Source organism: Oreochromis aureus, linkage group 14 (genome assembly GCF_013358895.1).
Source record: "Oreochromis aureus strain Israel breed Guangdong linkage group 14, ZZ_aureus, whole genome shotgun sequence".
Classification (NCBI taxonomy): Eukaryota; Metazoa; Chordata; class Actinopteri; order Cichliformes; family Cichlidae; genus Oreochromis; species Oreochromis aureus.
The window spans coordinates 7,770,869-7,797,651 of record NC_052955.1 but is presented as its reverse complement, the minus strand read 5'-3'; the positions used below and the strand labels follow the sequence as shown (position 1 = coordinate 7,797,651).

General features: G+C 37.2%; 1 protein-coding gene across 1 annotated transcript in view; it reads right to left on the bottom strand.

The window, feature by feature from the left end:
• The window catches only part of cntn5 (contactin 5), a 105,624-nt gene that overhangs the window by 6,485 nt on the left and 72,356 nt on the right, over positions 1-26,783 (bottom strand). Inside the window, exons 10-20 of the mRNA XM_039622456.1 lie at positions 26,647-26,749; positions 21,067-21,248; positions 18,149-18,285; positions 17,865-17,994; positions 15,211-15,355; positions 11,320-11,447; positions 10,764-10,939; positions 9,229-9,349; positions 6,524-6,682; positions 3,611-3,760; positions 2,872-2,942 (exon numbers count right to left, since the gene is read on the bottom strand). Coding sequence (XP_039478390.1) covers positions 2,872-2,942; positions 3,611-3,760; positions 6,524-6,682; positions 9,229-9,349; positions 10,764-10,939; positions 11,320-11,447; positions 15,211-15,355; positions 17,865-17,994; positions 18,149-18,285; positions 21,067-21,248; positions 26,647-26,749 — 1,502 coding nt within the window. The remainder of the gene's footprint in view (positions 1-2,871; positions 2,943-3,610; positions 3,761-6,523; positions 6,683-9,228; positions 9,350-10,763; positions 10,940-11,319; positions 11,448-15,210; positions 15,356-17,864; positions 17,995-18,148; positions 18,286-21,066; positions 21,249-26,646; positions 26,750-26,783) is intronic.

Here is a 26,783-nt window from a genome sequence, read left to right as displayed (position 1 = left end):
TACCTCTTTGTTTCTGGTGCTCAATAAAAAATTAGATCATCTTACAGTCATGTCTTCTCTATGCAACAGTGCACAATTTTATTTGCTTTGCAAATCATTCCCACTGTAGTGCCACATGTAGAATGGAAGTAGAAATAAAAGTGTATTCTTATATAAAAAAAAATATAACTTAGGGTTGTCAAAATTCATTTTCTTCTTTTTAGGAAAATTTTAAATTTTTTTCCAAAACATCACTGCAAGCAAGCATACAGACTATATACACCTGGACTGTAATTAGAACTGCACACCTCCAGGTGTTACTGTGGCCAGACATGTTCAGAAGAAGATGGAGTGTGCAGCTGTTTTCCCTGGTTGCCCGGTGTTGTGAATGGAGACACACGGGGGAAACTGACATGAATGGTTTGTTTTGAGGAAATTATCAGTGGAGAAATAATTTTTAACGGATCTACATTTTTTCAAGAGACTTCATGTGCGAACCCGTAACAATCTGTCAAGAACACGGCCGATTACTTGCAGTAGAATAATTAATCAAAATGAAAAGGTTGGTGAACATAAAAAAACAGGTTTGGGTATTTTGCAACCGTCAGGTGTTTGATTAATAACTCTTGGAGTGAATGCCTGTATTTGTGGCTTGACATTGGGAAACACTGCTTGTTAGAAACTGTATAACGTGTACACACAGAAGGTGTAGTGGGCCAATAAAAGCAACAATGCCATGACAAGAAACTGTATGTGTTATTTTTGTGATGTGCTGAAAGTGGACAGATGAACAACGAATGAATAATTCAGGTTTCAGGAGCTTTGTATTTCACAAAAGGAAACCATAAAAACTTATGTGAACTCGACCCTTGCGCTCTCAGGAGGTAAGCCTTGATTGTGGGCAAAACACACTCATTTTTGACACCATTCTTGGTAGTTGGCCACTGTATCCACTCTATCAACTCATTATTGAGTTGTCTCCTGAAGTCACAAACAGCTAGAACTGATGAAGTAACCTCATTGTTTTCAAGTTCATCCTCCAACTTATGCCAACATGTAAATAGAGCCCTGCTGTTTATGAACTATGGCCTTTGCACACTGTCTACAGACATTTTAATTGTGGAAGTTTTAAGTGAGTAGAAAATGTCTAATGAGGTATATTTGTGCACTACATTTTCACTACAGTTTTCTCTGATACCTACAGTACTGTGATAAAGCTGAGTCACCCCTCATCTTGTTACCATTTTGCTTCCAAGAAGCCAGAATTTCTTGTAAAGTTAAGTGGTTTTTACTTTCAAAGTTTTTCTTTGGACATTGGCTGCTTTTTCCATCATTTTAGGCCCAGTCCTTGTATCTGAACATTTTAAGAGGAATGCTTTACTTTTTTGGTTAAGCACTGACCTATGTTGTGTTATATGACCTTATATATTCAACCACAGAAAAGTCACCTGAGTCAAAAGATAAACCAGTTCTGTGTCTACACATTCTGTAGCAAAAACAACATATCCATGTACGTTAGCACATTTCCAATTTTTCCAAGGAAAATATAAAGAAATGAGAGGTGACTCTCCACTTTTGCACAGTGCTGTATCCCAAACTTGGTTCTTACAAAAGGAAATGTAAAACCTTGTATTAGCAGGATAGTGTAATCACAGGTGCTATTAATTTGTTCTATACAAAAGTCACAACTTCTCTAAGATCTCATTTTATTTTTTCGAGCTGCTGAAACTTTTGTCCATGTGTTAATTAGATCTCACGCTGATGGTTCTGGGAATAGCATGACAATCAAATGCAAGTCCCTAAAAACACACCGAGCGTTACTGCAGCTAGTCATCGCATCTCACCTCAAGTGAATGCAACTGACTGGAAACGAATGCAATCATCTGTGTATCGTGAAACTATCAGACCATTTCCTTCAAGCTTAGAACCACAAGGACTACCGTCATCCATCAACCATGCTTTATCCTCCTTAATAATGTCTGACAAGTATTCCCAGGAAGTGAAGTTTTTTAGGATGAGCAGCACATGCAGCTCATGTGATGGCAACATCTACATGATTATTAGATGATATGCATTTTTTCTTCTTCATAGTAGTCACTGTTAAACAGTGAATAAAGTCAGAAATGTAGTTTCAGGACTGATGTTTACAATAAACCTTCTTGCAGTGGGCTCGTTTTTACTCTCGGATTTCATTACTGATTCTCATCGTGCTGTTTCAGACGCGTCTAGGCGATGATAAATTTCCTTACACAGAGTCCCATTATCACATTTTTAATCCTAGTGAGTAATACTTCCTCAAGTTAAATGATGAATATTTACAGGCTATAGATGTCTTCTTATGTTTACTCATGTAAATGATCCTAAAAATAATCATCATGATGTGCCTTTATGCATGTGGGTTTCCACTACCAGAGGCACTGCTTTGTTTTACAGGGTCACAGGAGAGAACGAGAGGCACTATTTTATGAATCCAGAGAATAAAAGTAAACTCGGAGATAAGATAATAAAAACGGTATTAATATTTCTAAATCCTTTTGGGGTTACATTTATCATCAGGGTAACTTTGACTTGCACTGATTATTGCAGTCATTATTCCTTCTTCTTCTATCTTCAATCTGGCCTCAAGACATTGACAAGCTTTTTTATAAGATTCTGTAAAAACAAGAGTATGTTTATATATTTAGCATCTTGAATTTCAAAGAAAAACTCTTCTATATGTTATTTATATGCTATATCTGCTAATCATTATACGGTCTCAGAGGAATTCCAATGTTTGGATCTTGTGCTTGTGAGAAGTATTATTTTTAATTTAAGGGATTTGCCTTTAACACATTTAATTCAATCGTTTTTTTGCACATTGTCAAACTTGAGTGAATTGGACAGAAAACCTACCTCCCACGAGATGACCAGTTCATGTCTGCGCCCATTTCCTCCACTAACATTTGATGGTGCCACTGATGGGACTGTGGAAAACAGAGAGGTTAACACTGACTACAAAATCTCCTTTTTTAAAACTATGGTCAAAGCATCAGAAAACAGCAAAAACTACCTTATTTGGTGGCTATGCCTTCACTGAAACATCTGTCAATCAAAGTGAGGGCTATTGTAGGTTTCCAGTGCTGTGTTTTGAACTGGAACCTATTTGTTGACATTTAGATCACGTATTGTAACTTTGGGATGGATTACTACAACTGTGTGTAGATACAGCAATTAGTCTGTTAATTACGCTGAAGAGATGGGACAGATTAAATAAGCCACTTTGAAATGACCACTGACCTTTATAATTATTGCATTTTGTAGACGGAAAATGAGCAGTTAGTGAAGCAGCACAGTGAATTTTTGCTCACCGTAAATGCTATATTCTGCTGTGTTGTTGCCTCGGGGCTTTAAAAGCCTGGCTGCTTTTACAGAAACACTAGACTTGTTGAAATTCACACAAGCAGCTTACTTTCAACGTCCTCCCCAATTAAAATAGAGTACATAAACAGTGGGAATACAACATGGTTCTGAAGTGGCATATGGGGGCAACAGCTAAGCTCTCCAACAGCAATAAGTTATCAACTGGATTTGAATTGACTATAATAAATATAATTGTGCTCTTACAGCTGATGTCTGTCAAAATCTGTATTACCTGCTTCTTTAGTTCTAACTCCTCTCGAAGGTGCACTAGGATCTCCGGTCCCAATTGCATTGGTGGCCACCACTCTAAATTCATATTCCACCCAGGGGTTGAGCTCCACAGCCATGGCTGACTCCATGTCTCCTGTCACTGGCTCTGGGTCTGCACACAAGAGTATTTCCTGTGTGTTTATTTATTCAGAACAACGTTGCAGCTATAGCACTTCAGTTTTCCTTATGTACAGTATATAATAGGTAAGTACCCTAAGTGCCAGCTTAGCGCTTTAAAGGTGTTTGCAGAAAGCACATTGAATAAATCAGTAAGGTATCATATACCTTTTACAAAATCCTCTCTAAAGAATAGCATAGCTTGCAATAAACAGAAATAAAATGCAACCAGGAGAGGCCAGAGGTTTTTTATGGCCAAACAATCAAAGGTTTTGACTTCAATCATGCAACTAAGCAGGTGTTTCACTGTGAAAAGCCACTGAAAGAGGCAAGAAGTGGCACAGATCTGGAGGAGCAACACAGCCTGGATTGTGGCCTACAGACATTTTTTTACAAAGCCTGATGACAAAGTCTACATATGACAACATACTGTGCATAACATGTCTTAAATCTAATCCTGTCAAACTGTAGGATGACATAAAAAAGGTCACAGTTTATGCCTGTGTGCAAAATCTGAGTGATGGGAGATTTTAACCTGCCTTTCAGTCAAAAGCTAGTGTGAACTGAGCCTACAAAAGATGTCTTTGTTCTTATGGACTGTACAACTTATTTATCATCCTCACAGATTCACTGTGACTTGTTATATTTTCACACCAGGTGGTGACGTTACACAATTTGCTTTAAAGGTGATACATGGCATTTTGATGCATGAACAACAGCTTAAAAGTGAAGGTGATTTCAATTTTTGCAGTTTCAGCAGAACAAACCAATGCAATTAAATTACATCCTCAGACTAAAGGAAAAAAAAATCTGATTTTATGAATGTATTTAGAATAGAATTACAAGGAGATAATGCAACTAATCTAGTTGCTTCAGCACTGCCATAATCAAGCGTTGTCAATATTGATCCTGCAATAACAAACAAACATTGACTGAAAGCATATCCATGTCACAAATGAACCAGAGGTCTCTAAAGCAGTGGAGCTTACACTCTTATCATTCACGGCGGCTCACAATGAGATCACTCTGTCAAGCAGGCTGCTCTCCAAACATGAGCTGATAACTCTGTTTGTAAGGAGTAGGAGCTAAAAACCCAATCCCCTTCATGCTAATCTTAACAAGTTCAACACTGACAATATATCAGAGAGACCTAATTGTGCTTTATCAAATTAAATGTAGTTGAACAGACATGATGTGAGAGGAGGGTATACAAAGTATGATTTATATATCTGTGGGGATGAATCATTATCACACCTTAAACTCTGCTATAATTATCACACGCCATATTAAGATGGATTACACACGATGCTTAGCAAGCCTTCATCCTTTAATGCTAAGTGATAGTGATTGATGGCTATTCCATGTAGTTACAGAAGAAAAGGATTCCTTTGTAAGCAGTGAAAGTGCATTTTTTACTAAATGAACATAGATCGATTTTATAATTCAAGCCCAAAAGGTTAATTTCCTACTTACTGCTGACATGACACTGACTAAAATTCACACCAGTGACATTTGATATGTGCTCAAATTACTTTCTGCTGAGCACCTCTGAACAATAGCTGAATTCAACTAGAAAATGACAGAAAACTGTGTTTCACGTTCTTTATTAAGACCGACTAGCTGTCGCACTACAGCACCAGCCTCAAAGACTGAAACAAACGGGCGCATCAGCCACATCTCCTCCTTCGCTTAGTGTCTGCAGCAAGATGAAGTGACTCTTGCTTAACACGCACAAGGTAAGGAGCAAAATGAAGTTACCCTTTTGAGAACAGTGTATGAGTGCAAGAGGGAAGGAAAATATGTTGTATTAGTTAAGTGTTCTTATTTATACTGTACAACTACTTGGTAAGAGGGTATTTTTTTAAAGCCATAAGCATTGTTGGGATATGACAGTGCTGTTTTGTTGGAAACTGCAGTTTCAAAAATTAGTCAATTCCAACAGACTCTCATTTTACCTTTACTGGAAAAAATAAGCATGTTTACAACTTGACATAAATGATCCCCATAGTTAATTTTAGCCTAAGACAACTTCATAGATATCGACTTTTAACATATCTTCTTGTGATTTGTTTAATTGTACAATTATACACGACAAGAGCATTTTTAAATCCTTTTAAAATTAAAAAATTTAAATATTTAATGTTACAGTTAGCTAAAAATGCACTTGCTAACCAGGTTATCTAGAAACAAATTCACCAACTTCCAAGGTGGAAGGAGAAAAGCACTAAGCCTGAAGGGATCAAACTTGAACACAGACAGTAAGCAGTCGTACACAGTTGTAAAGGTAAGTTCATCTGCATATTCATGACTCACACGGACAAGCAGATAAACTAGAACTAAAATACAGACGAGAGAAACTCGGACTGCACTGGAGTGACGTCATTCTCTGTTAGGCATAGCCTTCATTCAAACACTTGAATGAATGAAACAGTGAATACGATCAATTTGCTTCTTATTTATCCTATCCTATCTTATCCTATCCTATTCCTACTGTTAAAAATCTCACATGTCACAGGGCATCATGTTTTCATAGTTTGTTCTATACCAACTGTTTAAAATGAGGAATTCAAACTTTAATATAAGTAAGAGAAAATTGCCAAAGAAAATTGTATTTGTTTCTCTTGAAAACAGTAACTTTGATCTAGTTGGATTGATTCTCTATCTTGGTATAGAACTTTGGGCAGGATTACGACCTTTGTATATATCCTCACATTAACCTCCCAGATCTACAGGCTGCAATTTGCTCCTTATTGATTACCTGTTTTGACAGTTTGCCAACCTAATGAAAATGGGCTTCGGGCCTGTATATTATAAGTGCTGATAGGGCTGTGGTTGTCGACGCCACGTGTCCATGACAGAGTGGCTGTGGTGTCTGTGATCTCCTCCACTATCACCACTCCAGGTGGTCCGGGGGGGCCTGGTGGAAGAAAAAGGAGACACAGATTAAACATGTTTGAAAGTTTGAAAGAAAAATGCTTCTGAAATGGCCACGGAAAAAAGGAAAAAACAAAAATCAATCATCAATCTTTGCTGCTGTTTGAATCAATTTTTAAGCTGGCCCATTGTGATGTTTTCATTATGGGCTGTTACAATTAGATACACTAATGGATGCAACTGCGGAAGCATTAGGAGGGAGATGCAGCTGTGCGCGTATGGTGACAAAACCAGCTCCCTGTTGTAATCTTTACACAAACAGACACCAGACAAGAACACAACATACTAAACTGACTAAAGTGAAGCAGCATGCAGGTTGACACAGATTCATTGCCAAGGATTTGATGCTGATTAAGGGATAGTGACGCTTCTTTTTTTGGATTTTTGGAGGGAATTTGCCAGTTCTGCTCAGCGTGACTGGATGGTAGGCCTTCCTCTGTTTTAATACAGCTGAACATATGTTTACCTAAGTCTTCAGAGGTAAATGTATACTGCAACTAAAGCAAACATCTAAGGACTCTAGAGGGAACAGCTGTAAATGAAAAGGCAGGCAGGTGGCGCGCTCAGTGAAAATCAATCCACTGTGTCCCCCCAAAAGTGCCCATGAGAAAGCTACACTGCAAGGGCCATTTTTTTGCACTGTGGGATCCAAATAATTACTTTCATAGGCGTCTATCTGGAATGTTTGCCAGTGTTTGGGCAGTGAATGAGTTGATTTCTATTAGCTACAGCTGGTTAGCAGCTTAAGCTTTGACAGGTATTAGACAACTTACTGTTTATTTTATGTCCTTTCTTATTAATAGTATATGGTATTTAAATGTCGTATCTGTAGATGATGCAGATGCTTAAAATAACAATTTCAATTGTAGATGTTTTGTATCTTGGAAACAAAAATATTTTCATTATATATATATAAAAAACTGAAGTCTGCATGCAAATAACTACATCAACTCAAAATTAATGTGAAAGATGCATACTGGCCATTGCCAGTGAAAAATACCATTCTTTTTGCAGATGTGCAGTTGACAAGACAAATATCCACGTGATGTCCGGGGGATGCATTAGTGCTTCTCTACCATGTTTTATATTTTTTGTTATTAACTAATGCATTTCTTTTTGTTTTGTCAGCTGTAATGAAAACATATTAAACTGTGGCTCATAACTAGGGGTGCATATTAAATCACATATTTTACATACTCTGCTAATAATAGCACAGATAATAATTCATTTCCAGGGAGCTGTGTTGCAAATCACACCCCCCTTTTTCATCCCAAGTTACCTGTCTGATTGTTCACCATAGGTTTTCTAATAAAAGTGAAAAATGCACAATGTCAAATGAAAAAAAAGAAGAAGTAAAACAACGATAAACAAAACTTTTTTTGTTGTTGGGTTTTAGTGGAGTTTCTGTTCATAGTTCTCCCTTAGTAACTTTCTTTCAAACTAACTCCCCTCTGATTGGCTGGCTGTATACCTGAGATGACCATATTAATGACACAGCATCCATACTTAGTGACATCTTTACATATAAGAGTAGTAATTATTTTTTTAGCTGAAGGTTAAAAGGATGACTTCATTATTTGAAATTGTAAGTTTTTAATATTATCATCAACCATTGTAATTGTTTTATATGAGAGAAAATGAAACACATTCAAGGTTTCTTTAAACCCCAACACTAACAGTTTGAGTCTACCTGCACAGTATTCCAGTGACTATCACCAACTACTGATATTAAAGTATTGCCCAGTTATAATGCAGACAATTAAAAGGCAAACTTGACATAGATTTGCTTTCATTATAAATATTCCTGCCATCTCCCATGAAAACTCCTCAGGCAATGAGGCTTAAATAGTGTCACTCATAAAATGATGATTAGCCTGACAATGTGTTAATGTGTCATTACAACAGTCAAAAAAACAAAAAGCCCAGAACTTGCATGGGCAATTTTCAGCAACAATCAAAAAATAACCAAAGCATTTGATCACTAGACATTTCAGTCAATCTATTTAACAGCACATAGCAAACCTGTTCATGCAGATGCAACATCTGTTGAGGACATTCACCATGATAATGTAAAATTAGTAGAAATGATCAAAAAGGGGCAATAATGTGGAAGTAGTCTTGGCGCAATTGTCCCCAGCAGGAGCAAATCTCTAATGATCACTGTAATTAACCAACTTCCCAGATGAGCTGCACTTGTAACAAATTGGGCTAATTTAATAGATTCCCAGAAATTGTTAACATTATTTCAGAGAATTACTAACAGCTTTAAAGCACTGGCTCACTAAATTTGAAAGTCTGTCTTGGGCCCACATGTGCCCATATGTTCACCGAGATAGTTTTTCATTGTGTCAATGTTCCTGTTCACCTAAAAGCTAGCCAAGTGGCACAGTGACTTGGACTAAATTCTCCAAGAGTGTGCAATACGTTAATTCTGTACTGCAGTTGTGGATTAGTTCAAGAGAAGCAGTAAGTCACCAGCAATAAAGAGCGGGCAAGACGTCACAGTGTACTGCCAGATAACAAGCTTACCTCGCACAAGAAGTTCTGCCTCTGCAAATACAGTGTCAGCACTGGTCTGGGCTCTGCACCCGTACTTCCCAGCATGCTTCAACAAAATGTTCCTAATCATCAGATCCACTGTTGAAGACTGCTGCAATTGGGAAAGGAAAGCATTAAAAAGTTAGGTATTAGGCAAGCCTAAATGTGCTCGACACAAAAAGTGTGATTCCTTTACATCTTGTAGAGGCTCATGTGGCTTGAAAAATTCCTGTTTAATTCAGGTGCTTGCTTGGTGCTACATTCTTCAGCTACCCGTATTTTCTCTCTGCTGAAATGAGAAAAGCCTAAGGCAAGACTGGGAATAATTCAAAGTCTACAGGCAGCTGTTTAGCAGGAAACCTGATTAAAATTACAAACCATGCATCAGCCAGGCTTCTGTTGTGCCTGTAAAGAATTGTCACTGCAAATACTTCCTCCCTAGAGGACAGGTTGTAGCAGAGGACATATCAGGGCAGATGTGATTTTAACATCCTCTGTTGATAAAGGAATAGTGACATAAACAGGACTCCCTGCTAGGAGCTTGCTGATTTGTTTTCAACTTTAACATTTTATGGTTGGTCACAATTATGGTGACCAATTATTTTTTTGCAGAGAGGAAAAAAAGCACCTCTGAAAAAACACAAAACTAAATTAACTTGTATAAAAATGTTGCACCTTGAGGCAGAAAATTATATATTGATCTATTGATCATCAATTGATCTGCTGGTCCTAAACAAACAAGTGAAACATAGAGGTCAGAAGCGGTCCAGCAAAAATAACAAAGATAAATAGGAAGAAGGTGAAAAGACAAGGTTAGCGAAACAGTCCTGTAGCTGGGCAAAGGCAAAGGTTAAATTTCTTTCTGTGTACATTCTGCTTTTGCTGGTACATCGCATGTAAAGGATCATTGATCCTGTATACCCTGGTCAATTCTAGAGGATAAAAGTCAAAGAGAAGATACTGTTCTATATTAACTCTGGACGGGAATAACTATCGTGTACTTGTTGTGAACAGAATCTTAGACTTTGCCATAACCAAGCCAAGCTTGTCAGCTTTGAAGAAAAGCTGACAATAGCCTTACCTCTCATACTAAATCACTGGTGACCCTGATAAACCTTCAAAGCTGAGCCAGTATGAGTCAGTGTCTCATTTTCACAGTTCACAGGTGAAATTCAAAACAAAAGGACTGTCTTTGATATACATAAATGGGTTATTTATTGACTCGCTTTGATGACACCACAAGGCTGTCTGACCTTTGGCTGATTCTTTTTCAGATGTAACAAGTGTTCGGTTCAGTAAGAATACTGGTAGGAAAATTAATTTAAATCGGTTGGTCGACAGGCTCAATGAATGTGGAAAAAAATAGAACAAATTAAACAAAAGGAAAAAAAGCCTTCTGTTTACACAGAACATATGGATAGTCATGCAGATAATTAGATAGACAGAGATAAATAGTTAGATAGGAACAAAAGCAAATATGTTAAAATTGCTGTTAATAGTACTATTGCTCTTACTCTGGCTCTTACTGTTTGGATGTATTCAAAGTGGCCACCGTCATACTGAAAGTTGATTGGTTTCTGGTTGAAGAACCACTGGAAAGCCACATCCAATGACGTGTCATGTGTCGCCTTGCAGCTCAGCACCACACTCTCCCCGACAGTCACCTCCACTCTGCTCGGGCTAAGCACCACACGCATGGCCTCTGAAAGCACAAAGCTGCTGCACTGTCACCTCAGGCTAACGGAAGGCAGCGCATTTAACTGTGACATCAGAGGCAGAGCAATCACGGGAACTCAAGCCTAACCTGGGCAAAAACACTCACCTTTGTCAGATAAATATCCCGGTTAGCTCTGTTCTAAACTGTGCACAGTGCAGCTATGAGACATACTATTACACTGCTAGAGTGTGTCCTTGTAATATGATTCTTGAATGTGAGAGGCCTTCTTCACGGCTGAGCAAGCACAATAAATTCCCTGGCACCCGAGCAAAGGTGGGGAGGAAAAAATGACATTGGGGACTGTTTACTGGTGGCCGACTTGTGCTAATTTGGCAGAAAATAAAGGCCTTCAGGGCATCACTTACCTTTTACCCACAGTATGGCAGTCATCTCTGCCGAGCCCAACTGATTCTCTGCCCGGCACACATAGTTCCCCTCATCCGCTCGGCTGGAGTTAACAATTTTCAGAGTGTTGTTCCGTAACAGCATAATCCTATAAGAAAGGACACAAAAATCAATACTGGTATGAGAAGCAAATTCACATTCAAACAACAAGTTCAAGCATGAGGTTATATGTTTTAGGGTTGTTCGGGTTACAAGAATAGTAACATTCACTATCGGTAAGAGCATATGCAATCTCATGAGATATGCTTAGTTAGTATGCTAAGTTAGTAGCACTGGATCCAACATCTCAAAGTTGTTTATATAACTCGATTTCAACAAACTATGAAAATAAACACATGAAATAAAGATTAATCATAGTAAAAATGTGAAAATGAATTTGATTTTTTGATACCGCTAAATAGCTCTACCATGCACAGGATTAAAGGGAAATGCTTTTAAAGATAATGAGGACAAGGTTTTGATGTCAAGAACAGAGAAAGTTATTTCTCTGACTTTCAATTTCACTACAATGCTTTGCTATATTTAATCTTTAAAAGAACACAATCAGCTGCAATTTATTCTAATTGCAGAATAATTTAAAAGTCACTGATGAAACATTTCAGTACAAAATCTGCAGAGAACACTACACAAAGTAAAATAATAAGAATAGATGACAAGATTCTTTGTTAGGTATACATAAACAGTGCATTCATCTTACAGACTGCTCATTGTAGCGCCAGAGAAACCTTAAATGTTCATTTTATGTATCTAAAGCAGATATACATGTCGCCAAGCTGCCCTCCTTAAATACACACCGGAGACACAAAAAGAAACAGCCACAATCCCACAGCTTTCCCTTCTCCAGTTGAAGGACAATAGTAATTAGGGTTTAACATTTTGTTCTGAGTTGTAAATAACAGCTGGAAAATGAATTGCTTGACATAAGATAGTTGTGGCTGTAACTATATACAACAGGCCTGAAAGCAGGTGTGTGAGCAGATGGCTATAGAGCAGGAGTCATGTTAAAGTATGGTATTGTGACCATGTTGTGAGGGCAAACCGATTCCTTTGCAATGTTTATATTATGTCTAATTTTAAATGGGGTGGTGGTTAATACTTTGAAAGTATTGTCAGTTTTGTTTTTTTCTAATTCTTGCCTTTGAGGCAAGATATATAAAAGCGTATGAACTCGCACCATTGCAACTGAGGCGCATCCACATACTTTTTCTTTTTAATTAGAAAATTAATTTCACTCGTCAAAAATAACAAGGGGGTGTGAGGTTTTCCGGTCTTTTGCCGTAATTTAATTCACATTATTTGGCATTCACATTTACAACACTAAGCACTTTCATCATGGGCAAGGTGATTAAAATTGGCAAGGGGATCTTCACGAGGGCGTGACTAAAAATCTTGCCACACATACACGATTCTTTGGCAATCTGCAGCCAGGAGACATTTTTCAAATTAGCGGAAATTTTTTTTACATCTGACAAGGACACTGAGGCAGAAAGGACAAGATAGGGAATGCTGGGTAAACAGAATATGTGATGTAAACATAAGAAGATCACAGCTAAACTATAGCATTTGAAAACTTTTTTATTTCATCTAAAGAAAGATCTCTGAAGTGAAATAAAACAGATTGCAACAATATACTCATTTACATATGAAATTAGTAACCTGTTTAAATTATTTGTGGAAAACATTTTGCAATAATAAAAAATGGTTAAATTATGCTCTTCCTGATTGGCTCTCAAACAAAGTGTTTGTAGATTTCAAATGAGTCTGCCATGTACTTTCAAACTAATAGGATTAATACTTTCTATTTAAGAGACAAAAGCCCTGAACATTAGTGGAAATCCATGTTAATTACAAACCTTCATTAAGTCAGCACAGCTGTCAATGCCAGATAAACGTGACGCTCGATTCCTCCCGGTCTTTCATGAATAGGACGTCTCTACACCCATAAACTCTTTACTATTGGTAATGGCAGAAAATCCTTACAGGAGTCACTCTGACCAAGACCTGCAAACGCATATCTCCTCGTCTCTATTTTGGATTTTTCAGATAGAAATCGTCCTCTCACAAGGTTGATCTCCATTTGAACAGCACCTCCCACAAACACACAATTACCCGCTTAACCTACTATAGCAACCTTAAGTTGCAATGCATAAGATGTCAAATTGTAATTGGATCTGACTCTGTGGTTATCAAAACACTGAATATCTTAAGAGAAAATCTATAAGAAAATGTGAAACACTGATTGTAGCGCTTATAAAGAAAAAAAACAACAACACCTCACAAATATAAAGATCTCACTTTATAGTGAATTATATATTACTAGGAGGGGAGAGATTAGCAATTTCAGACAGTTTATTTGAAGTTAGATATTAAACAAGATTAAGGTTGTGTTGTGATATGAAAAACATCTGCAAAGGTTTGACAAAAACCTTATAGTCATTAATCACGACCCATCCATCAGTTGCAAGAAAAATGTCGAAAAGAACCCTATGAAGACTATTTTAAATTTAATCGAAAAGGAAATAAATAGCACAAACTTCCACTAACCTCTGAAATGATCCTGATAAACTAATCCCTGAATATTCTTCCACCTGTTAGAGAAAGGAAGATTTGTCCCTGCCTGTTTGAAGGAGCCACATACTGAGGATCTGATTATCCACTGGCTGTCCTTGCTGTGAGGCTGTTCAACAGACTGCTGAATCTTGGCCGATAAACAAAGGTTCCATTCTCTCACTCAAAACTTGAGATGCTCAGCCATGACTGATAATTTCAGCGGCATCGCTCAGTTTGATTGATAGACCCGCGCCTTGCTCAGCCCCCTCTAGGTGCAATGGAGAGATGTTTCTCATAAAAGATGATGCATCAAACTGCATGTGAATTCCAAATGCAATTGTGTGGTCTAAATTGTCAGCATCCTTGAGAAGGAGGTGGGGTTGAGTATGAGTCTCCAGAGCTTTGCCAGTACCTAAGGTGTTTTATTTTAGCAGTGACACTTTATTTCAGTTACAGTAATGAAACTGTGATGTGTTACAACAAGACATGTAGACAATTCCTCAAGGGCCTGAGCTCCAATGATAACAGTGGAATTTATGCCATAAAACTAGGATGAATAACAATATAAAGATATCGAGGGAGACAAACTTTTCATGACTTCATACATATTTTACAGAGCAATTAACTTTCTCTCATAATATTTTATTCTCTAAACTGTACAGATGAACTAAAAATTGGATTCTATTACAAAAAAGAGCTGCGGCACTGTAAATCTACAACTATTCAAAGAAAATGTATGCTACCTCTCCTAGTGATAAAAGTGGAAATGATTCCTTTGTCAAGTCTATAAGATTTTTTTCCAAACACTGAAACAATTCTAACAACATATTATTATACAGGATGCTATATTTAAGGTAGATTATGTGTTTTACATGTTTATCCTAGTTTTTACACAAATACTTGTACTAGTATTATCTTAGGCTTGTGGTGATATATTGTTCAAAAGTAAAAATGATAATTAAGAGTAGAGATCTATCCTACTGATAGACACGCCTGTAGCACTGAGCCACTGTACACAGTGCACACGACATGTATCTACAGTGTTTTTTGAAAACAACCATATCACACCATACACCGTGTGGGACATATGTCGCATTTCTAAGTTTAATATGATGACGCACACATTACACACTCAAATATCCTAAGCAGAACTTTTAGCTCTGAGGTTCTTGCAAGTTGCATGCAAAGGGATAAATGAACAAAAACAATTTAAAAACTCCATGCATTCTAATAAACAAAATCAAAATAAGATATCCAGCATGTTAAAAGTTACTTTCATTTGAGAGTGGTCATGTTTGTACCTTTTATTTGGTATTATCCTCCGGTCTCCTCTCTTCCATGTTATCCGTGGTTTGGGTGATGCCTTTGGTTTGCAATCTAATGACACATCTTTTCCAAGTGTGGCTATGACCCGTATTGGATTGGGGACAAAGACAGGTGCTGATGCTGTTTAAGAAAAACAAGATGCGCATATTACTTTATATGATTTATAAAGTATATCGACATATTTCTTTAATAAAGATTCACTACTTTAAGTGCTTATTTTAAGGGATATTTGATCATGGATGTAGCTTTAAAACAATCTATGAATCAAATGACTTCTAATAAAATGCAGTATTACCATCTTCTACCAGAATGTAAGCCCCCACTTACAGCAAAATTCCACACAAGCTAGTTGAACAATGTGTTCAGTGGAAATTTGGATCCTTGTTTTATTTTATTTCATCTGAAACTGTTTTCAAATTCACCTGCTTTCTTAAGAAATAAAACTAAACAAAACAAAACAAAAAAACCATATACCTGATGCTTATTGCTGTTTTAATTACTGTGCGATTGCTAAAACTTAAAAAAATTAAAAGCATAATGCATGTTCTGACTTTTCAGCTGTGGCATTTCAAAGTAATTATTTTAAAAATGCTAGAGGGTTCAGGCTGGCACATCATGACTCAAAACACTGTGTTAATCGAAATATACTGCAAATAACTACAATTTTCATAACAAGTATTACAAGGAGAGCTTTTATGCATAAATGTATTCTTTTATTTACTGTGAAATGAGCCACTTTGGCTATGTATTTACACACACATGTACATATATATATATACATATATATATATATATATATAATATAATATATGCCTATATATATAATATAAATTAAGCAATAATTTTGTGCCAGGCAAATTAAGCAATAATTTTGCTTCAGGCATTAACGTTGTGGTGCTGGCATATAGCTTAGTTACAAATCAAGGCCATCTACAGGCTACAGGGCTTAGTCAACTGTGATTATTCAAATTCTGAATGATGCTTCATAGGTGACATTATACACAATGACAATTCAATCCCATCTGTAGCTACAGGCTGACCCCCTCTCTCCCTGTAACACTTGTGTCTTTGAGCCTCAGTAGCTGTCTGAGTGGCAGAGGTCCCTCTAGACATGAAAGTAGCAGAAAACAGAGCAGTTGCTGTGCGTATTTGTTTTAATCAAAATAAGAGCAGGCCTACAGCTGCTGGTGGCAGTACCCGTATTACTTCACCCGCCACGCTCCCATAAGAGCTGGATCTAGGACAAGATCACAGACGTGAGGGCAGCCGCTGCCCCCACATAGCCTCTAGTGATCGCTCATCTGCAGGCTGTTATTAGTCATGTAATCTGTCCTGATAGTGTTTGCTTGTGGACATCTCCACAGAGCACAGGTCACCAGGAAGATGTGCCTGGGGGTTATAGTTATGAAAACATTCGTCAACAGTCTCTAAATATCACCAGTGTGACTCTGTCTCCAAGGAGGGCAAAAGCACCTCCTCGTCAGCACAGATAAAACTTATTAAAAACCAGAACTTTTGGTTCTTGCAGGCAAGCCTTTGAATTTAAATCAACTGAGCAGTGATTAGTACAAAACCAGTATAAAACAATCTTTTAAATATTGGGCAAAAAAACCATATCTACTTGCAGTAAGATTTTCAAAATGCCACAGACTTGCCTTCAAAAAAGGGCAAGCCATACAGACAGTAAATCAAACTGTCCCTCAGGGAAACATGAAAGGGGAATGGGTGTCACAGATGTGTCCCAGTATAGAAAATGACAGGGAGAAAATAGTGCATCAAGACAGAACAGTGGACAGCTATTCAGTATGACTGTTATGTTTTTTCCCCAGAAGCCTCAAGAAAGAACACAGCTTCTTTGGCCTTTAATGTCATTAAAGTGCTTCTGATGGAGGTTTTGTTATGTACAAAAAACCAAACCAACAACAAGAAAAGATACATATACTCTGTTAGAAATAATGTGAAAACTTCACCATCAATATATAGACCGTGTAGGCTGATATATTAATGATTATAAGTGATTATTAAGTGATAATAGTAATGACTGACTAATAAATGGCCGATGAAAGTCATGTCCGGATCGAAGATTTGTTTTCCTAAGTAATGGGAGAAGTAATGTAGTCTGGGCTTTGATGACAAACGATAGAGCGAAGATAAGATTCTAATGGAGTCATTAAACTCCATCAAAGAAACCATTGATGTCTTCCTCTTAGTGTTTGCTCCCATTAGTATAAATCTATACCTACAAGTCATTGGTTTTTGTTCTCAGAATAAGGTAGAACTGTTCAGGACTCTCCTAAGCTTAATGCTTGCAGACACCACACTGAATATAACTATAAGAGGCCTTCTTTTATTCATGCCGCCCACCGCCTGGGTTAAATCAGGGACCATTGATTGGCAATCAGCACATCTCACAGTTCAGTGTTCTCCGCTTGCATTTCAGCAACCCGCCCTTACCTATCATGTAGTACCTTATTCAACTGTCAATACTGAATGTCTGCAATTTATTCTTTGCAGACATTCAGTAAAACAATATGCAGAAAGGAAAAGTAACATAATTAAAGTAATTCACACCAATTCTTTCTGTTTTTGACACATTCTTTTGCCCAACTTAAATCCATTTAGCAGATACCTAAAATCTGGAGTTCAGCATTAGAGTAGATGGCCGCATATTTGTTTTCTGCAACACACTGGTACATTCCTGAGTCCGCCTGCTGCACTTTGTGAATGGTCAGTTCCCCATTCACTATTTCAAGTCGACCCTGGAACAAGAAAAAAAAGAATAAAGGAATATCCCTCCTGGATGCGGAGATAATTTGCAGGATTGTACTGCATATAGTCGGTGTGAAGATTCACAAGGATAATTCAGATGTTCCATAGAGCAAAAGAAAAGGTACTGTGAAGTAAAATGGGTACCTGTGATGTCAAGGGCAAACCATTACGAAGCCAGCGATAGGTGGGCCGGGGCCTCCCAGTGGCCTTGCACTCCCATTGGAGCTTCTCTCCACTATCCATCTGAGTATCATTAATCATTCTGACCCACTGCGGGAGGGCTTGAAGATAGAAAAAAAATTACGAATAAGTAATGTATCCTTGAAGTACACATCAGGTACAAGAACATGCATGTATGAATACACTGTCAACGTACAACGTAAAAGGCTGAATTTCTTATTAGAGTTGAAAAAAATCAGTCACTGATTACAAATAAACTATTATGATTACTAATTTATAAATTAAGTTTCAAATCAGATGTGTCACGTATTTGATGTTTGTGTGCATGTTGCTTTTATTAATCACAGTAATATTTTATGTTTTAATTAGTTAATTTGAGCATTTTAATCTTTAAAACCATCAAACCTTTTGTTTTTGCATTCTCTTTCATGTATACTAATGTTTTTTATTTGTTGTTTATCACTTAACACAAAAGTCCTCAAATCTGGTCACTCCTTAATTTTTTTTGTAACATGAAACAGAATAATACGAAAAAGCAAAAGAGAAGTTTTGATTCATGTACTGCACAACAAATCTATGGCTCATTTTGGGGGCAAGAAGTAAGTGTATGGACTATTAAACTTTTATATTAACTAGTGCTACAGAACAGCAAAATGCTTTAAAATACATGCAAATTGGTTTTGCATGTATTTTGCAAGAAAAAAAATTCAAGCGGAGCTTTTTATTGGGGCTCAGATTTGTAGAAAGCCACTCTCGTAGGGATCACTTTCATGTTTTTGTGTTATTGTCAAGCTAACATGCTCAAAACTGTAGGGAGGTCATAGTAACTGAAGGAAATGAACAACTAAAACTCATGTCAAGAGGCAGGAGCACTTTTGCACTCCCAACTGAGTAAGCACTGAGGCATTTTTGCTTGTTTGTTCGCTACACTTATTTGTATCATGTATGTCAAAATCTTCTATCTTTCCTTCCACTTCACTGCTGGTCCAAGGCCAAGGCAAACTAAGCAATAAGCAACTGCCCTTCCTGGGGACTCACCATCAGACTTTTCTCTTTTTCTCCACAGCCTACTTTCTTGTGTTCCCAAGGCTCCATCCACATTTCCTGCTCAACTCCACATACTGCAGAAAATCTCTCTCACAACTCAAGATCTTAACACTGTATAGGCTGTAGGTTTTTCTTTTTATCTCCTAGTCTCTTTCCATCTTGCAGTTCTGATCTATGGCTGTGATTTTTTTTCTTTTTTAACTTCTTGTACATTTACAAGATTATAAAATATACAAGAACCTTTTACTGGGGCAGGAACATTCTGTCAGTCTTGTGCGGGAAAGAAAATGCAAATCCAGAGTATTTCTAGTTTATTTTAATCCCTTTTACTTGCAAATTTAGCTTGAATGTCTTTCACTCTCAAACAAGACTCAAAAACAAGACCTTATATATATATATATCATATATATATATATATATATATATATATATATATATATATATATATATATATATATATATATATATATATATGTCTAACCAAAAAGTTGTAATGCTTCTTGTGACAACTTGTTGATGATGTTTTTTTGGCTTTAGATCTCACTTTAGATATATTTTACCTTGCTTAGACAAAGCTTATACATATATTTCTGACATGTTTTTGTTTAACGTTAAGAAATTAAATCCTCCAAATAATGTCCATATTAGCGTATACTATGACACACCTTCCCAACTTAAATGGTGCACATTCCACTGTGGTTTATTTCTTGTGCAGTGTGCAGACAGTGTGACACCCACACTATTGAGCTGTTTCTCTCACAATAACATGCCAAACACGTTCTATTCTTTCCATATGGCACCTTCAGTAGAATACTTTTTTTGTGTGGTTTGATTGAATGATTATGGTCAGAAAGGTCTCCCTCACAATAAAAGTGCAAACTACCAGCTAACCTGTGTAAATTACATTTAGTGTGAGGCCGCTACAAATTAGGCTCGCTATTCTCCTTGTGATGTCAAGAGAATGGAGGTTGCCAAGAAGAACAGGGCCTTGGAAATGTGTCCTACCAAGGTTGAAGCAGTCCATTATCTTGGGCCTGTGCACATGGCACAAATACTGAGGAACTGGGAGTCACGCAGCCTCAAAGATAATCTATGATAATAATTTAATGATAATAAATAATTTATGATCACAGAAGGTGACAAATAAAGGAAGTAATTCATTATTAGAAAACTAAAAACTGCTCTTAGGTGAAATTCACCCCAAAATGAATAATCATACACAAACACAAAACAGATTCTTGATTAAATTTTGCAATTCTTCAGTCTTTTTTAGATGAGATTTATCGTCAATAAATAAATAATAATTGTTAAAAAATAAACAATACAGAAAAATTAAAAAATAAATCAAATTATGCACCTGGGAGCAAACACAGTAGTCTATTAAGCATCAAATGAACAGGGATGTAGTTTAGAAGAAGACACACTTAACTTCTCTCTCAGCTCAAACAGAACAACACATTCCTTGCTGTGATGAATCCTTGCTCTTGGATTATCTTGGATAGATCAATACATAATTATAGCACGGGCTGTTCAGCAAATTCCTAAGGAACAGTCTTCAATTTGAAAACACTAAGTGGCAAAGATTACTTTATGAAAAATGAGTAAAAAATGCAGAAGGACCAAAATAGCAGAGCTGCTGGTTAGACTGCCATTCCTGGAATGAATGAACACTTACATGCACATTCTTAGATAATGCATAATAATGAAGAGTGTGTGTGTATGTCTGTGTGTGTGTGGTAGTGGTGGGGTGTTTGTCCACACCACATAATCAAAATGTGTCAATTTTTTTTCCTAAACCAGTGAAGACAAAAACATGTAAAAATACTTAGACTCACTGTAGACCTGCAGATGTCCCTTGAAAGCAGTGCTTCCTCTTGGATTCTCAGCTTTGCATTCATAAGTTCCCGAGTCCTCTAGCTGAATATTGGGAATCTCTAGCACAGCCTGAGATTTACGGAGTCTTGCTTTCTTGGGGATGTTGCCATTTATCTTCCTCCACGTGATGGTTGGCACTGGGCTGCGAGAAGAAGAAAGTAGCATGGCACACCACAGCATGTAATACAGTAGCATAAATAACAGAACTACAGTATAAGCAGTACACACAGAATTTCATACAGCACAATCACGATTCAATTCGGAAATAATAATTTAAAGAAATCCAGACTCAGGGCTTCCTTAAGAAAAGGGACTAGAACACCTTCAATTGCTACCGTTAATTTAGGACTTGTCTTTAACAAATTTTAAATACAGCCTGGGAAAACTTTAAAAGATATTTAAACCTTTTGCATCTTCAACTCTCCATCATTGAAATCCCTCTTTATCAGAATCAGAATACTTTATTTATCCCTAGGGGAAATTATTTTGGTTAATTATTTAATCTCCTGCTGATCTTTCCATCCTGTACCCTGAGCATGAAAACAGCTTCATGTTTCTACCTCTGTGTTTGACTGTGGGGGTGGTGTTCACTGGGTCATACTCTGCATTTCTCTTTCTCCAACGCAGGAGGCTGAGTTGATGAAAATGGGTTAATTTTGGTTTCATCTGACCACAGCACCTTCTCTAAAGCTTTCTCTGAATCATTTAGATGTTCACTGACAAACTTCAGATGGGCCCGTACATGTGAGAATTTTAGCAGGGGGACCTTGCGGACACTGCAAGACTTCAATCCATCACAACGCAGTTTGTGTTACCTCTGCTGTTCTTGCTGGGTATCGTCCCAACTGCCTTCTGATTATTAACCATATCCTGCCATATTTTTTGGGATTCACCACACGATCATCCTCACTCCATGAGGCAAGATCTTGTATGAAGCTCTGGACCAAGGGTGATTTATGGCCATGTTATATTTCTTCCACTTCTAAATAATTGCAGCAACATTCATCACCGTCTTGCAGCCCATTCCAGCCTTGTTCAGGTCTACAGTTTCTGTCCTTTGACAGCTCCTTTGGCAGTGAAGAGGTTGGTGAGGTGAGGTTGAGAGGTTGGAAAGGCAAAAATTGATTCTGTGGACAGGTGTGCTTCATACACACTGAGGTTAGGAGTATTTATAATTGACTGAATGATTCCAATCTGTGGAAGCCAGAATTCTGGTTGGTTTGCAGCAGATCAAATACTTTTTCATGTTACATGTTTTTTTTTCTGGATTTTTGGTTCATATTATGTCTCTCTGTATTAAACTACCATAAAAATTAGAGACTGCTCATTTTATTCATTTTATTGATGAACAAACTCGCTCATTTAATTGAGCATGTTTATAAATACAGCAGGGGATTGAATAATTAGTTCCATCACTATGCTGTATAATTTCTATCAACATCTTGAGGTAAAAGGCAACTTTGGCTGTCATCTTTCATTTGCACGTAAGTCATGAAAACCCATGATAGTAATTTAATGTTCTGCTTTACATATCAAACAATGACCCTTTGACCACTTATGATAGATGTGTGTCACTTGTTACAGTAAATATATATATAACAAATACCAGACATTAGAGGAAAAGGGACATTATTCAAATGAGGTTATTACAAGATCAGAGTATTTTTTTTTAGAATAATTGATATTCAAGCAACCATTATCAATGCCTGTTTATTCATGTATTCCCCTAAAGAGCCCTTTGATAGATTACTTGCACATGCAGAGAGAGAATGTCATCCTGTGTATAAGCACAGTATCAGTAGTGACTATATGACTAGATTTGACAGTTTTGTGAAAGATAGAAAAGTGACACCATACAAAGCTCCACTGAAGCCATCAATCATTTAGTCAAGACGGAAATGTTACACCCTTGAGCTGCAATGGACTCAAATTAGGATTCATATCACGTTTTATTAAACAAATGTTTCTTTTTCATTTTGGACAGAACCTTCGTGTGATGTTCCTGACTTATGAATAGGAATAGTTAATAATTAAGAAAGAACATGTTTGAGTTACCAAAACTCCAGATTTCTGAACATGAGTATACTGTATCTTTACTAGCAAGAGTCACAAAGACTTAATCTGTATTCATGAATATGCCATTGAGTTGCTGTGATGCACTTCATTGTATGTTATTGATGGACAATTTTCTGGAGACCTTTGCTCCAACTAAACTGTTGACAAGTCAGATAACAAAGGAAATCTACAGAGACTGTGAGAGGTTGGACGATGGGGGTAAAACTTCCTGAGTCTATGGAAGGATTTCTCTTTGGAGACTGAATAATAAGCACTGGGCCTGCACATGTTTGCTGGACTGGGAGGGAACAGGTTCATTCATTGTATGAATGAGAAAGTCTTCCTGTCAGCGTCTTCCTGAAGCTGCAGACAGGTAGACAGTAGACTCTGAAACCCTGGTGATTGTGGTCTGTTTCATCAAACTCTAAAAGTAAGCATTTCATACCCTAACATTTTGAATGAGTCACACACTGGAGTTTATGTGAGGTGTTATGGTTTTCAATTGAAGAATGTACCTAAAGGCAAGCTCTGCAGATTACATCTTAATTAGCATTCCACACAATTGATGTGCCCTCATCTGGACTTATTCCATAATAAAGGTGCAAAATTAAATCTAAAATATAATAAAGAACTTGATTCCTTCACATCATTAAGATGTAGATAATCCCTCACGATTTAGCTAATTTGCTAACTCTCAATTTCTTCTTAAAAAAAAAAATTCCAAACATTTTAAAAGAAGTATCCAAACCAAAGACAAAGGTGTTTTTATTAACGTTTGTATCAGAGCACAAACATTAACAACAGCATAGAGAGTATAAAATGTGCTGTGTTAAGAGGTACAGTTTCATGCTGACAAAGTGGTCAGCTTTAACTGCAGGGCTTCAAGAGCTTGATTCCCTCTGGGATCACTGAAACTAAAAAGTATATCTACTACTCTAAAGCAATTTGGATGAAACCTTCTAACACATGCTACATATTATATTTTAAGTGGAAATGAGTGGGTTGAATGTGTAACCCATCGAATGTACAAGGCTTTTTGAACTACAATGAACTTCATACTCTAGTAACCCTTGAAATAAAAGCAGCTAACAGAATTGCACTTTCCAGAGTTACTTATAGATGATCCTGTGAAGGCAGGATTTCAAATTGAGGGTGCGTGGTTCTGGCATGTATAATTATCAATCCATCTAATTTACAATTATCCAAAGTTAGGTCACAGTAATAACAGGCTGAGCATTGTTTTTACATGTTCTTCTCTCTAGCAACACTTTCCAGTACCTCCCGGGGGATCCTTAGGTGTTCTAGAGCTAAATGAGATGTATAATCTGTCAGTGGGTTCTGGGTTTATCCTGGGATCTGTTCCCAGCTGGGTGTGCCCGGAACACCTCCAGAGGAAAGCACCCAGGAGGCAACCTAACCAGAACTACCTAACTCTCCTTTTGACACAGAGACTTTAATCCAAGCTTCTTCTGGATGTCTGAGCTCTTCACCATAAAGTTCAGCACAGCCATCTTATGGAGGAATCTTATCTGGCTGTTTGTTTTTCTGAAATTATTTTTCCGGCCATTACACAGATTTTGTGATCAAAGGTAAAGGTTGAAACAAAGATGCACTGGTAAACTGAAAGCCTTGCCTTTCGTCTCAACTCTCTCCTCAGCACAACAGTCCTATTGCTACTGCTGCACTAATCTGCCAGCCCACCTTCCCATCACTCATGACTACGATCCAAAGACCTCCCTCAGTCCACAGTGTTCTGGAAGAGAACCTCAGACAGGCCTCAGACTTTCAGGGAGGCAACATTTTAATCAGTACATCATGGATAAAAACTTCCAAAAGGCCAAATATTTATGAGTGGAGCTTGAAACCAAAAATGTCTTTTTAATTAGTTAGATTTTTACTTTATCTAAATTTCTGCTTTTAAAAATACCTTTGAAATTATTTTTCAAAGGTTCTTTCAAAGTCACTGGACTCTGGAATTACTGAATAACTGTGTTCACATCAAAATGTAATATGTATTTTGCTTATTATTACTAGTCAAAGCTGTAATTTATCTTTTTTATGGATGAAGGAACTCAGGAACCACAGTGATTACTAACTCTACATGGTGCAGTTAAAAAAAATCTTGATTAATTCTTACAGATATCACTAAAATAGCTTATGATGTGAACACAGTTCAAAATTCCTTCAAGTTAAGAGCAGTATTCATATTGTTTTTGTTTTTATTGTCTCGTTGTTCTCTTCGCCCTTCAGACAACCACATCAAGGAGCTTTGGCATTCACACAAAGAGCTTTTCTGCCCTGTACTAGATAGCAGTGCCATCATACATATTGATCAACAGGAGTACAAAACCCATTTTAACTTCATTTTCAGTGCTATATAAAGACTGGCATTTCTTAATGGGGTGCATTGATAAATCATTCATCTCTGCGTAAAAGGGTAAGTCACTGGGATCACTGTCTGACTGAAAGCTATCATGCACAAATTACTTCATTGAAGGAGGCACAGGGCAAGAATTCAAGCTGTTTGGCTGTTCAGCAGGCTGTTCAGAAACTCCTGCTTTGCTTGATAGGAAAAGCCAAGGGGAGTGGGATTATAATGCAGTGTCTATATATTTAGGAAATGACTGACCATAATGTGGATAATTAAATGAAATCAAAGTAAACAATTATGAGGCCCTTAGTCATCCGCAGATTAGAGACTGTTTGCACTTAAGATAGGAATGAATAATTTATACTGCATAAATACTAAATAAAATAGAGCAAGGATGATAAATTATTACCAAAATTATTTTGTGTCATATAAAACACCACTGCAATGGTTTCGCAGTCTTACTGATCAGACTGATTTCACTAATAAAGTTCCCCTTTTCGTCATCTAGCCTACCCGTGTTTAGAGATAGTCTTTCCCAATTTCAGAACTTTGACAAAGAAAATAAATATTTCAAAAGGCAATATTGAAGCCAGTAGCACTAACTTTAGTAACTGTGGAGAGTGGTTTGGATTTAGTCTCTGTGGAATAAAGAGTGTTCCCTCCTGGCAGACAACTATTACCAATTTCCCTTTTTTTTTTCTCCAAACACATAACCTTGGCTTTCTACATTCATAACAGACCCTGAAAGCACCCAGGAAACACAGCTACATTAGGGTTCTCAATTATAAGAACACATGGGTCCCTAGGGCTGAATTCCCCATTCAGTCTCCCCCCCACCATGCACTAACATGCCATCTAACAGCCAAGCTACGATGCAGCACTTCTCTACACTCACTTAACATACTGCCTGAAGACAAGATATGCCTGCTTCCCATTCAGGTAATGGAATAATGTAATTTAAGGAAGAAAGAAAAAAAAAACAGGCAGGATTATCTAAAGGATCTCTCAGCAACAGAGCAGCGATGGGCTGTGCTTTACTGTTCCTGGTGATTAATATGATAGTGCTGTAATAAACAACTACCAATATTTGCGCAATATGTCCTTGTTTACTTACTTCCCTAGAGCGAAGCACTCCAGTCTGACAGTGACTCCTTTGGCAACCAGAACAGATGTAGGGAAATGCACTTCAATTTTGGGCTCATACTCACCCATGACACCTGAAAAGGGTTAAGAAAGAGAAATTGTACACAT